This window comes from Lampetra planeri, chromosome 55, assembly GCF_965212315.1.
Source record: "Lampetra planeri chromosome 55, kcLamPlan1.2.h2, whole genome shotgun sequence".
NCBI classification, from domain to species: domain Eukaryota; kingdom Metazoa; phylum Chordata; class Hyperoartia; order Petromyzontiformes; family Petromyzontidae; genus Lampetra; species Lampetra planeri.
Window position 1 is genome coordinate 4064628 of NC_136161.1, and position 14170 is coordinate 4078797.

Sequence of the window (14170 nt, forward strand, 5' to 3'; positions counted from 1 at the left end):
TCGGTCGACCAAACCATGGCACCTGCTGGGTCTGTCCCGTAAACTCCTGTCAGCAGCAAGTCATGCACACTTCACGTACCCTCAAAGTGCACCTCGCCTGTCACAGGTGCTGTGGCGACGTCACCGTCACTTAGTGGCGAATGGCAGGTATTGGTGTACTGTGTGACCTATTGTACAGAGCCAATTGGTATCACCAGCACATCCCCTTGGTGTGGTGTCTGTCGACGCAGAGCGGCGCTCCGTGCCGCCTGCTCCAGGGAGCTGACTTCCACCAGCGGGGCCACAACCATGGAGAGGGGCACAGACACCGAGTTCTTGTGGTGCATTACCGCGCGCACCGCCTCGACTAACTTCGGGTGGGCCAACAACTGGGAGTTCGCTCTTTGAGGACCCCATTGGGGTGGCCTTCCCTGACTGGTGTTTGTGCTTCTACTGGGTTGTCTGGAACCGGTGGAGCGGACCGTTGCTCGTCACCGACCCACTAACTCTACTCTGTGTCTTTTTACCACACTGTCACTCGACCCATTAAATTCACTGTCACCTCATCCATCACACACAACACTCCCCTATACTTGCTCAAACAATGACGCCTCCCATACTCTGTTTATTCTTTTCCACCAATATACACTGTTATAGAATGACATGATATTGTTCGTTTCATAAGATCAAAACACATCGGAGTAAAATTTATCTGAATACACCACCGCTAATCACATCACCCCACTTATTCTTCTTCACACACCAACCCCAAAAATGTTCGTGAAAATCATCGTCCATACTTCTCGTTTTGTCCAATATCTGCACTGGACGTATTGCATGAACTAGCATCAATTAAGATATCGTCATCCACATCCACGGGAGAAGACGAGTTGCCTGCATTTGCGCTCGTGGCTGTGGCAGAAATCATTTATAAACCTTATACACAATTTAAACTTTTCACTTTTAAGCACGCATGTTACACATGTTATGTGTGCTCAAAACCGCGGCTGGTTTAACATATGTTTTTGGTTCGAACACTCCCTCTAAACAAAGGGATCCTGTAAGAGCAAAAAAACACATTTTGTACAAAAAATGTATATGATAGACCGGCAGTAATGGTTAAACTGGCTTGCTGATGAGACTCAAAATGAAGAAACCTATCACGATTTTGTTAAGACAAATACTACCTCATCATCATATGCAAACCCCTCAGGGCTTAATGGTACCCACAAGACCACACCTCGCCAGTTGATGTCATCCTGCGCTCATCGAGATTTCTGAGTGCAGGCCAAAGGCCATGATGGTGGTGGTGAAGATCGGCATCACCCACGTATTCACGTCAAACGACGCTTGTCCCGGAGTCGTCTCCAGTACCATGGTGTACCGTCGATGATTGTGCGCGCAGGGCTCTGGTGCGATCTGTGTGTGTGTGTACGTTGAACTGCTTTCGTACGTAGCCAACCGTGCTAATCGAAGGTGCGGGGGAAAGAACGACAAAATAAACACCGGTTGAGGTGTCCGACCGGGCTCTGTGTCCGAAGATCCAAAGTCTCCTGGCTCTTTCCGTGTTGGAACACCGATCGGCGTACCGCGTGTGCGAAGGTGGAACCTCCGCGCTGGTGACGTCCGTCGCTCGCTGATATCCATCTGCCGGCTCGGCGACGCTGTCGTTGACCGAGTCTCTGAGCCACACAGTAGTAGTAGTAGGGGAAGGATGTACACGCTGCAGAGGTGGATATTTGTTGCTGTTGGAATGCTGGAGCACCAGAGATATCTGTTGACCTGTCTAGAAGGCCAACATGCCAAAAGACTAATTACGCTACTTGCATGTGCAGGTGTAGAATGAAGAGCTAGCGCGCTGCTCTATGCATCTTCCCAACTAAGTTATATTCTCAGTCGTTATTATCTGAACCAATCCTGAGCCTCGGCCCATTCACCGTGGAGAAGTGCAGTCAAACGACCACGTATAACAACATAATGGGAAGGCCGTCTTTCAGAAACGGAATAACAAAGGGCTGTGCACCCACATACACAAGGTGGATACATTTTCTTAATTAACCAGAATGCTTGACGTTAGTACTTATTAGGCGTTATCAAAGAAAATCTGCACTGAACGAGCTCACTTTCACTATGCTCAGTTACCTAAGTTGCTGTTTTGAAATTTATCAATCAATTCACTGACTCCGGGATATTTTGTGACCGACTTTCTGTTTTGAGATGTATCAATCAAATTACTGTCGCTGCGATGTTTTGTGACCGGCTTGCTGTTTTGATATTTAGCACTCAAATCACTGATGATGGGATATTTTGTGACCTGCTTGCTGTTTTGAAATATATCAATCAAATCATTGACGCTGGAATATTTTGTGACCGATTTGCTGTTTTGATCTTTAGCACTCAAATCACTGTTGCTGGAATATTTTGTGATCGGTTTGCTGTTTTGATCTTTAGCACTCAAATCACTGTCGCTGGGATATTTTGTGACCGGTTTTCTGTTTGGAAATGTATCACTAAAATCACTCACGCTAGAATCTTTTGTGACCGGCTTGTCTGTGCCTTCGCCCGTGCCTTCGTCCGTCACCGTCATGTACACAACGGACTCGTCAGATGCAGACATAGCTGCCTTCACTTGAACCTGCAGCACTCTGCTCCTCACGGTCAAACAATTGCAGCCCGCGTACGAGAATTCGAACCTTTCATCTACCCTCACCACTTTCCTGCTCATTTCTTGTAGCTTCCGCAGGTCGATGTCACAAATGCCAGAGTTGTTCTCCATGGAGAGGGAGAACAATTTTCGCTTGTACGAGTACGGGTTTTTGAAGAGCAGCACAAAGTATTCATCGGTCCCCTGGAAGCAAAGGCCCAGGATGCCATGGCAGCCTTTGATGTCCGCCGTCATCTTTCGGAATCCGTACAGCGCATGCTTCGTTGGCTTTATGGATTCGTCAGATTTAAACTGGCAGAATCCTCTCTTCATAAATACCCTGAGCAAAGTCGGAAGAGGCGAGGTGATTAGGCACAACAAGGAATAGTTTTAAACTACTACTTTTAATCATTGTGGCAATATTTGATTACCAAATTTCATCCACCGTAAAAAATAAAGTGTATTTGAAACAAAAGTTTAAAAAAACACCGAGGGATGAATATGAAAACAATGAACCTGAAAACAAAAGAATCAAAACCGCAAAGTCTAAATACGAAATCTGGCCAGCCCCTAGAGTTGCACTACCTAGGATGCCACCACGATTAACTCCAAATAACTCAACCCAGATCGAGGTACGGGCATACCACTTACAGCGTTGTCTCTCACAGCACTCTTTCCTGGCGGTGCTCCTTTTGACCTGGAGGAAAAATTCCTGTGCGGTTCAAAATCCCTACGCGAGAACAGCAGTACGCGACGCTGCCCAGTTTCTCTTGAGCCCAAGGCGTGCTCTACCAATGAGAGCGGCGAATGCTCAGTGGCGCCAAGCCAATCGGCGCTCGCCTCCGCCCACCCATCTTGAACGCTTCCTGCAGAATGTGGATTTGATTATTTTTTTTATAGATTATTTAATCGTTTTATCATGTGTCCAGTATCATAGTTAAGATTTTACCTATACACCCAAATGAAGCCCTCATATATATATAGCTCATAGGTTGAAACAAAAAATAACCCTGTCGGTAACACATCTCCATTGGAACCGTGTTATAGTGACCTCTTATAGCGCTGTTTCCTACAGCGCTGTCGGTAGCGCATCTCCATTGTAACCATGTTATAGTGAACTCCTATAGCACCGTTTACCAAGAATGCATTCTGAGCGCTATAAACATAAAAGGGTACTACAGTACAAAAAAGAAAATACCTTTTTCGTCTGCTATAAAGCAAGAGGGCAAGTACTGTTTAGCGAGAACCTATTAAGGTCGGCACTGCTCGCGAGGTGGTGGTGTGACTGGTACCACGCCCTGCCAATGTTGTGTCCTTGACCGGGTATCAATGTTCACACACCGCACCAGGTTCTCATTTAAGGTTGTGTCGACATAGGCGTTAAAGGCTGCCTCATAGATAACTGGCAATTGATGTTAGCCATTACTGGGCATCGAACTCACGTCGCCTGCCTTCGTGCACAACCCACTGCGCCATAGCTGCCTACACACACACACAGGCTTGCTTAGTCCTAGATGTTGAACATGTTTTGTACCGTACATAGCCAACCGTGCGAATCTACGCCATTGTGGAGAGATGTTAGTTCCCTCGCTTGGTATAAAGGAGGTCGTGGGCTCGATCCCGATCCTGACACCAGCTGTATATTTGCAGTTTGCATTTTAACACGCAGGCTTTCGCGACCAATATCATCCATAATACAGGTTTTTTTGGGTTAGATCGCGTAAATATATAAATGTGTCGTTAAACTCGCCACCACCAGACACAGCCAATTAGTAAGGTTTGCACGTAAACAGAACGTGCCAATTCGTTACAAGTACAGCACTAACCATTGTGGCCTTGCTCTCCAACACACCGATCATTGCTGTACTAGTAACGAATTGGCACGTTCTGTTTACGTGACAAACCTTATTTATTATTATCCTTATCAGAGTTGCTTCTTTTTGTTTGCTTTATTGACTACTTGTGTTGTGGTCATTGCAAACATGATGCCTTGAATTAAGGTGTCAGTTTTGTACCAGTTAAAAGGGTAAAAACCTACCATTATATTTATTGGCTGTGTCGGGTGGTGGCATGATTAACGACACTTTTATATATTTACGCGATCTAACCGTAAAAACCTCTGTTATGGATGGAGCTTGCATGTTCTCCCCGTGGTTACGTGGAATTTTCTCCGGCCCCGGTGTTTTCTTCCACATTTAGAAGGACATGCGCTTAGAGCATTTGGCTGCTGCTATAAATTTCCACGCGATGATGATAATGATACGCCACTTCGTTCAGAGCTATTAATTGTGAGACCCAGGTCGCTTCTGAAAAAAAAACCGACATAGCTCCAGTGGTCATTGCCTGGTGAAATAAATACGTTGTTTAATTTACGGTCTCGCAAAGCTGTAATCTATTCAGCACACGGTCCCGTCTGATTCAATCGCTTCATCTCAGCAGTGGACGTCTCACGGGGCATGTTCCTTGGGTCCCCACTCCACCCTGAGTCTCGACCAATGACCATCATCCCTCGAGCAACGTGTCCTGCTCAAGCCCACCTGCTTGACTTACCCGTCTAGTTTTTATATATTAAAAAAAAGTTGTTCTGAAGTTCCGAAGATAATGGCGTAACACAGAGCACCTACCGAGCGTGCAGTGTGCAAAATGTCTGCTGTGTGCGTGTGTGAGCTCCCACTCACCGCGGCTCGCAGAGCGTGTATCTGGAGGCGTTGGTCACTTTGACAACGACCTTGCGCTCCGTCTCGAGCGCACGGAGCATCTCCTTCGCCTCGGGACACGACTGCGCCATCGCTGCCAGAAAAGGTTTCCACCCACGCGGCCCGTCGACCCTGCACGATCCTTCCGAGCCCGTCGCCTTTGCGTGTACACGGGAGGGAGCTGAAGGCGGTCTGCTTCGAGCAACGGCTCGTGACCGGGTTTTGCGTGTCACGGCGGGGTGATGTCATCTTCCTCGTCCGGTGGGCAGGAGGTCGTGGGTTCGATCCCGACCCTGACGATGCCTGCTGCTGTATATTTGAGTTTGTGTGCCTCTTTCTCATCATTATCACGGTGGCTAGGAGATGTTGACTACCTCGCCTGGCTCGCAGGAGGTCGGGGGTTCGATCCCGACCCTGACGGTGCCTGCTGCTGTATATTTGGAGTCTGCGTGTCTCTCATCAGCACAGTGGCTAGGAGATGTTAACTACCTCGCCTGGTATGCAGGAGCTCGTGGGTTCGATCCCCACCCTGACGATGCCTGCTGCTGTAGATTTGGAGTTCACATGTGGATTTCTTTTCGCCGGGTCCTCCGGTTTTCCCCTCCACAATTAGAAATGCGAGTTTAGATTATTTTTATTATTTTGCTGCAATAAATGTCCACGTGATGATTGATGATGAGCCACTTCATTATTACACGCTGCTATAATTATTACACGCTTTTAGTTAACTCTGTCTGTTGTCGTTGTTGTTGTATCCTCAAATCTTATAACTCAATTTAACCCACTTTCCAATGTGGTATCGACTGCAAATTTGGTATACTTATGTCATACTGATGACAATACTATTTTCTATCATAAAATATATATATTTTTAAACAATCTTTTTCATATGTTATCACTACTATACAATAAACTACGATACACTACACCACTATACTAAATTGAAGCTCATTTCTTTAGGACTGCTCGTTGTTGTTGTGTTTAGTTTGTTGTCCTTCCCCCGCACATCCGATTAGCAAAGTTGGCTACGAACGGTGTGAAAGAAGTTCAACATACACCACATACATTCAAGTGCCTATGAGCAGAGGAAATGCTATTATTCATTTTGTAGCTGTCTGAATAAATGTGAATCTCAAAAGTGAATGATCTCAGATCGAGTATCACCACAAGAATGACTCTTAAAAAGTGGTTGGTTTCAACAACTGTGGTTTGGCGATGAGCAAACTCAGACGTACGGCAGGTTTTAAGATTTTGAGAGAGTTTTAATCAACGAAACCCCCCAAACAATAACCAGAAACCCAACGTATTCGAACGACGTGCCAATAATACGTGAAATAACCATAATCAAAATTATCGCGCAGCAGGAATGATGTTTCACAGAAGTTATAGAAAAGGTTGGGTTTTTCCCCATTTTGGTTGCACATACTCTTAAATTAAGAGTCCACAAGCGCATCGCGCGGCGCTTCAGATGCACTTCTGCGGCCGTCTGGAACGCTCTTCCGATATTCGGAAGCCACTGGAAGCTGTGCACTTTTAAATCATAATCTAGATTGACAAACTCGTTTCTTTAGACCTGCTTGTTGTTGTTTAGTTTGTTGTCCTTCCCCCGCATCTCCGATGGCTGCGTACAGTGGTGCGAAAGAAGTTTAACGTGCAAATATAAATTTTATTTTTAATAAAAAGAGCACATTCACAGTGGGGTTTTTTTCTTCTCTTATAGAAGCAGGAAATTGTTGTTGGGTTTTTTTTTACCCCCTCTCCACAACACCGTACATTTTACACCTTTGCACATTCCACAGAGACTGACGACACAGACGAGGTTCGGCTTCGTGTCGCCGGATCGTCTCACGACTCGCGGGCACGTGGCACACTTCGACCTCGCTCCCTCTCGTCACCTCACACGTGCCTCTGCATGTGTATCGACAATTACGAACGCATAAATAACTGCCATTGATATAGCATCCACTAATATATTATTTCCCGGGTACCCACATATATATTCGCCCATCGTATAATGACGAAGTAGAAATCGTAATATTAGGCATAATCTGTGAGTGGCCATTAATAAGGACTCAAGCGCTTTTGTTAAAGAGATGCTAATCCACAATAGAAAACCTTCAAACCCCAATGCTATCGCCCATAAGCGCTATTGTGTTTTAAAATATATTCAACAATGTAACAGACACTCAAACCAAATTAATAATGTAACATCGAAACCACACGAGGCCCAAATAAGGCCCGATTATGTGCGCAGCCAACTTAACCCGAGCTCGGCCATATACAACTAGGCCTGAACTCAGGCGTGGTCATGCGTACTCTCGACTGGGACCGAAGCCCATCCACAAATGTGTCAATATCAAAACAAAACCCAACAAAGTGTACAATCATCTATGTACGTATGTTGAACTTCTTTCGCACCATATGTAGCCAACTGTGCTAATCGGAGGTACAGGCGGAGGGAAAAAGTAAACTAGGCCCAGGCGAACTATTAGCGGTGTGTGTGATCAAGTAGGCCTGAGGCCTGTCTGCACATTTATTTTTAGCCAATTTTCGCGTATTTATCTGCGCACATAACACAGCATTAACCTTTAACTCGGGAATTGAAGGAATATATCATGAACCAGGTCACAGACTCGGCACATTGCGCCCTTATTCCCGAACAAAAAAAAATCATGCCCCCGCTGTTATGATTTAAAATTCGTTTACAAACTGTGACATTTAATAATTTGCTATTACAAATAAAACATTGTTTTAAATTTAATCAATTCAAATATGTATGGTAGATAATACAGTAGATTATCAATTATCCACACATGAGGATGGCCGTAGATAATTTAAAATCCCGGAGAATCCAAATTTAACGCTTTTCCGCGGTTCTCTATGCCAAAAACTTCTAATGTAGGGAAAATTAAGAACGAATACTAACGATCGACCAATCGATGATGCGCGTGCTCAGCGATACAAACAATTTCTTGCTTCAGCTCAGCAGAATACTCTGCCCACTAAGTGGATAGCAGCAGACCCACGCCAATCAACATCAATCAAACTCCGCCCCACTGTTGTAAAAATATGGCAACTACTGTACTGTAGAGGCGATCTCGTGGATTTCGGATTAACCAGAGCAATATACTTGCTCGGTTTAAGCACGCCACTTGTAATTAACATTCCAAGAATAACAATGTTTAACTGACTTTTAGATTATTAATTTGGGCTTAGGGGAAAATCCATGACTTATTAATTTGTGTCAAGTCTCAGGTAGATGGTTAATCTGCAAATCTGATCAACCACATGCAAATAATCGAGAGTTTACTCTACATGTGCCTCCCGTTTGGCTCTTAGTTCAAAGTCACATGTTTGGTACGCTTGTTCACTATTGTTATGATTTTACCCAGTATTGTAATGCATTTTAATTCCATGTTTTCATTGTTTATTTGCTGTATAATTAGCGACCTTTTTTGGAATGGTCATTTATTACTCTTTTGCTGTATTCGTGAAGCATGCTATGTACGAAATCAAGATCGATTTAAGGCTTAGATAAGTAATGGGGATTCTGACCAAAGTTCGGGTACAACCCAAAATTGGCATTAATCTGAAGCTGCATTTGCACCGCCTGAGCAGACTGATCCATAACATCCAGCCACACGATGGACTCGCTGTCATTGAGCATCTTGGCGTTGACAGAGAGCATTACGGAGGGACACTTCACTGATACATCTGATGCCTGCGCCAGGGACCTACAGAACGTGGTGCCTTCGTTTTTAAGGTTTCGGTTCATCATCTCCTCGTAGAGCTGGGCCGGCGTGTTCTGAGGCATCCAGTCTTGCACCGAGACCGCGAGCTCCCGTTTGGAGATGGCCGGGTTGTTGAACATGAGGCACAGGCACTTGTCGGAATCCTTGATGCGGTAGATGAGGACTCCAGTGCAGCCGTACAAGCCGACCCTTCGCTTGCGAAAGCCGCACGCCCGCTTCTCGTTCGGTAAAATCTCGGTGGGAGGGCTGTACTCCACCGCGCCACTTTCCATGTACGATCTGTGGAGAATTGTGGTTCGTTCGTTCAACCACTCAATCACTCACCCATTCACTGACCCACACACTCACACTCTCGGAATCACTCACTCACTACTCAACCATCCACTCAATCACCCACCAACTCACTGACTCACCACCCACTCACTCATCACTCACCCACCCACTGACACCCTCTCACAACCACCCACCTATCCTCTCACAACCACCCACCCACCCACTCAACCACCACTTTCCCAACCATTAACTCGCCCATCTCTCTCCTTGGGCAATGTCTAAAGGCAATTAAGGTGTTTCTTGAGACAAGATGCTTAAATTAAATTTGGACTCGGCGTGGCACTGAACTCTGAACACAAGAGACTCGTTGACTTCAGAGGAAAGTGCTGAGTTATTGAGCACCTATTAAGGTAGTACAGTACACGTGTTAGGACGAGTGGTGGTGTCATCAATGACGGTCACTTTATCGCGTGCTTTCAGATGCTCCTTTTGTGGCTGTCTGGAATGCTCTTCCGATATTAGAAGGCACTGGAGCTATACATTTTCAAATCATCCAGTTTGAAAACTCATTTCTTTAGAACTGATTTTTGTGTTTAGTTTGTTGTCCTTCCCCTACACCTCTAATTAGCACGGTTGGCTAAATACAGTGCGAAAGAAATTCAACATACGTCATCCAATATGATCGTAACACCCTTAATTATTTTTACTACATTTTACGTCACCGGGACAAACCCTTGTGATTCACATCTCATTTACAAGCTAAAGTAAACTTTTTCTTTTACCATGTAAGGCCTGCTGAGATATACAGGTCTTTTTCAGAAGCAACCTGGCTGTCACTATTGATACATCGACGAAGTGGCTTATCACGTGAAAATGTATAGTAGGTGGTTAATGCAGACATGATTCCTTGCAAAATGTTTCAGTTTGGTGTTTTAACATCTTAACACAGCTGTTTTAATGCCAGAAAGGGTAAAACCTATTTTTATATTTTTATACTGGCAAGGGAGGTCCCATGATGATAAAGGTGCATTATCTAGATAATTCCTTGAACAAATCAACCAACATGAAATCGACCTTCTTGGATCTCAGAAGCCAAGCAGGCTTGGGTGCTAATATGTATGGGACCTTCTTTGCCAGTATCAAAATTATGAAACAATAAGAATAGGTTTTACCTTTTCTAACAATAAAATAGATGTTAAGATGTTCAAACACCAAATATACCTTGTGCAAAGCTCAACCAAGTGGCTTACGTGTAAATGATGCTGGAGACACAGCTCCACCTGTTCTGCAGTTGCGGGACTTTTGCCAGAGCCCCTCACCTGGATATTATCCAGGGGGGTTCCTAACAGAGCCTGATAGGCTGTCCCCTACACATGCACCCATTGCTAAGGTTCTACGACGTGGACGAGGGGTGGGGGGGACTTTAATCCTTTCCCATTTCCGATGACGTACTTGCACATCATCAGTTTTTTCTTCTGATTCCGTTCCGATGACGTCGTCTGGGGTGTATTTATCAAGAGGGTTCCTACCGGGGCCACCACACCATACTGCGCCCCTCTTAGGCTGTCCCCTTACACGCACACCCATTTTATTTTGTCGATATCTCACCCCGCCTCCCCCCCACCCCAATCTGTTATTCGTACCCAACACGCAACCACTCCCGCCCATACAGCCGCACTCACACACTCACATGGGCGCGTGCAGCGTGCGGCTGGAGTAGTTGGAGATCTCCACGGCCACCTTGCAGGCCGTGGGGGTCCCGGCGATCACGGCCTCCACGTTCACCCCCCCTGTACTCCAGCGGCGGATTGGTCCCCGTTCCTGCCATCCGTCTGGGTTCGTCTTCTCGGGAGTGACGCCTGTTACGAGATGAACTCTGCTCACATACTGGAGGACGGGGGGGGGGGCTATCGGAGAACTTGAGGATTGACAATGAAATAATGACGGAAGCTGTAAAGGGGCCGTCCATAAATGACGTCACGCACCTGGGGGGGGGGGGGTCAGACATTTGTGACGATGTGTGACGAGGGGGGCGGTTTGAGAAATGTGACGTCACCTCAAAATGCGCAACTTTTAATAAATATAAAATTGTTATAACAACACTAATTGTTATAACAACACTCCTACAACATCAGAGTGCAGCGCCACATTAAATACGCACTACAATGACAATAGTTTAAAGCGGGTGGGGGGGGGCGTCGTATTTGAGGGGGGGGGGGTCTGACTTTTTGTGACGCCGTGTGACGAGGGGGGGGGGGTAAAAAATCGTCCCAAATTGCGTGACGTCATTTATGGACGGCCCCAAAGTGCGCAAAGATAAGGTGCACACGAACTCCGGTTGTCATCCTCACAGCAACAGCAGCAGGGCCGGCTTTTGGCTGGCCGTCGAACAGAGATGGTTAATGCATCGCTCGTTTTCAGATGCTAAATACACTACACTATACACTACACTATACACGTAGGTATACCTACGTGACTTTACCGAAATAACCAAAGAATATGGATTCCTGCAGTCACGAAAGCTTCAAATCACTATACACGACAATATAGACTACACTATACACTACAATATACGCTACCCTATACACTACTATAGACCACACCATACACTATATTATACACTACATTACACACTACTATATGATACACTATACACTACACTATACCCTAGACTTTCCACGACACTATACACAACACTATACACTACACTATATACTACACTACACTAAACACTACTGTACACTACACTATACATTACACTATACACTACAATATACACGACAGTATACACTCCCTTATAGAACACACCATACACTACATTATACACTACACTACACACTAACACATTCCTGTGGAGGGAGCTGGTAGGAACGTTGGGTTGCTCGGTCAATGGCCAGGGTCAACGGCGGCGTGGTGTATTCCGCAAATATTCTCGACTGTGAGGGCGGGCACAAGCCGGCGTGAGTAGGTTAAACGTTGAGTTTTATAAGGGCACCACGAGGTGACCAGCCCCTCCCCACCCAGCCCCACCCCTCCTACCCCCACCCAGCCCCACCCTCCCCACCCAGCCCCTCCCCACCCAGCCCCTCCCACCCCACCCAGCCCCTCCCTGCACGACGGACCGACACAATAATCCCCTGTGGGCTGGTGTAACCAGGAGGTTCCTACCAGTACTATACAATACACTACACACTGCGCTATACACTCCGCTATACACTACTATACACTACACTTTTGGCTAGCCATCGAACAAAGACGGTCACGACATCACGCGGATCTTTCAGATGCCCTTCTGCGGCCGTCTGGAACGCTCTTCCTTCCGATATTAGGAAGCAACTGGAGCTATGCACTCTGAAATCACCTCGATTGAAAAACTCATTTTTATAGAACCGATTTTTGTATAAAGTTTGTTGTCCTTCCTGCGCACCTCCGATTAGCGCGGTCGGCTAAGTACGGTGCGAAAGAAGAAATTCTACATCCATACATGCAATCACCAAGATGATCTTACGGATAAGAGGCTAAAGACGCGATTGATATCGACTGTTCAGTCAAGCAGGTGGGCTTGAGCAGGACACGTCGCTTGAGGAATGATGGTCGGTGGACGAGACTCAGGGCAGAGTAAGGACCCAAGGAACATGCCCCGTGAGACGTCCACTCCTGAGATGAAGCGAATGAATCAGACGGGGCCGTGTGCTAAATAGATTACAGCTTTGCAAGATCGTAAATTAAACATTGTATTTATTTAACGTGAGACCCACCCAGCTGCTATATAGCTCTTTGCACGTTTGCGCATTAAGAGCATGTGCTGACGTTTAAGCTGCCTACCATAACCCCATTGTTGCTCCAGAGTTCTTACGTTCCACGTTGCTCTGTTTTGAATGTTTTTGAAGCTTTATAACTGCTTCTTGTTGTTGTGTTTAGTTTGTTGTCCTTCCCCATGCACCTCCGATTAGCTGCAGTTGGTTACGTACGGTGCAAAAGAAGTTCAACATATATACACTCCAATGCACACTACACTATATACCACACTATACACTACACTACAATACACACTACTCTATACACTACAATACACACTACACTCTACACTGCACTATACACTACAATACACACTACGCTACTAGACACGCACACATCTCACCTCGTCGAGCCGTGAAGGAGCGAGATGGACAATGACGCTCGCCCCCGACCTTGCGCTGGGCCCTTGCTCGCTCTGCGGGGTCACGCTCAGGGAGAAGGCGACCGCTGGACAAACGCTGAGCCCCCCCTCCTACTCCCCTCCTCCTCCTACCCCCTCTCTTCCTACACCCCCTCCTCCTCCCTCCCCCTCCTCCTAATCCCCCTCCTCCTACTACTCCCCCCTCCTCCACCCCCTCCTCCCTCCCCCTCCTCCTACATCCCCTCCACCCCCTCCTCCTACTCCCTTTCTTCCTACACCCCCCTCCTCCTACTCCCCCCTCCTCCTACTACCCCTCCTCCTCCACCCCTCCTCCCTCCTGTTACATCCCCTCCACCTGTCTCCCCCTCCTTCTCCACCCCCTCTTCCTCCACCCCCTCCTCCTCTACTCTCTCTCCTCCTCCACCCCCTCCTCCTCCACCCCCTCCTCCTCTACTCCCTCCCCCTCTCCCCTCTTCCTCCCTCCTTCACCCCCTCCTCCCCCTGCTCCCCCTCCCCTCCTCCACCTCTCCTCATCCCTCCTCATCTACCCCTTCACCCCCCTCCTCCCCCCTCCTCTCCCACCTCCCCCCTCCTCTTCCACCCCTCCTCCCTCCACCCCCTCCTCCTTCCACCTCCGCCTCCACCCCCTCCTCGCCTCCAGCCCACG

The 14170-nt window shown here is 46.9% G+C and overlaps 1 protein-coding gene across 1 annotated transcript; it reads right to left on the reverse strand.

The window, feature by feature from the left end:
* Positions 1-589: 589 nt before the first annotated feature.
* Positions 590-13609, reverse strand: LOC144735498 (uncharacterized). The gene is made up of 4 exons (XM_078617896.1): positions 13486-13609; positions 11035-11203; positions 5302-9350; positions 590-2963 (listed from the first exon to the last, which is right to left on the reverse strand). Exon 3 carries the CDS (start codon positions 9341-9343, stop codon positions 8843-8845), a length of 501 nt encoding a protein of 166 aa, XP_078474022.1. The 5' UTR covers positions 9344-9350; positions 11035-11203; positions 13486-13609; the 3' UTR covers positions 590-2963; positions 5302-8842.
* Positions 13610-14170: the final 561 nt, after the last annotated feature.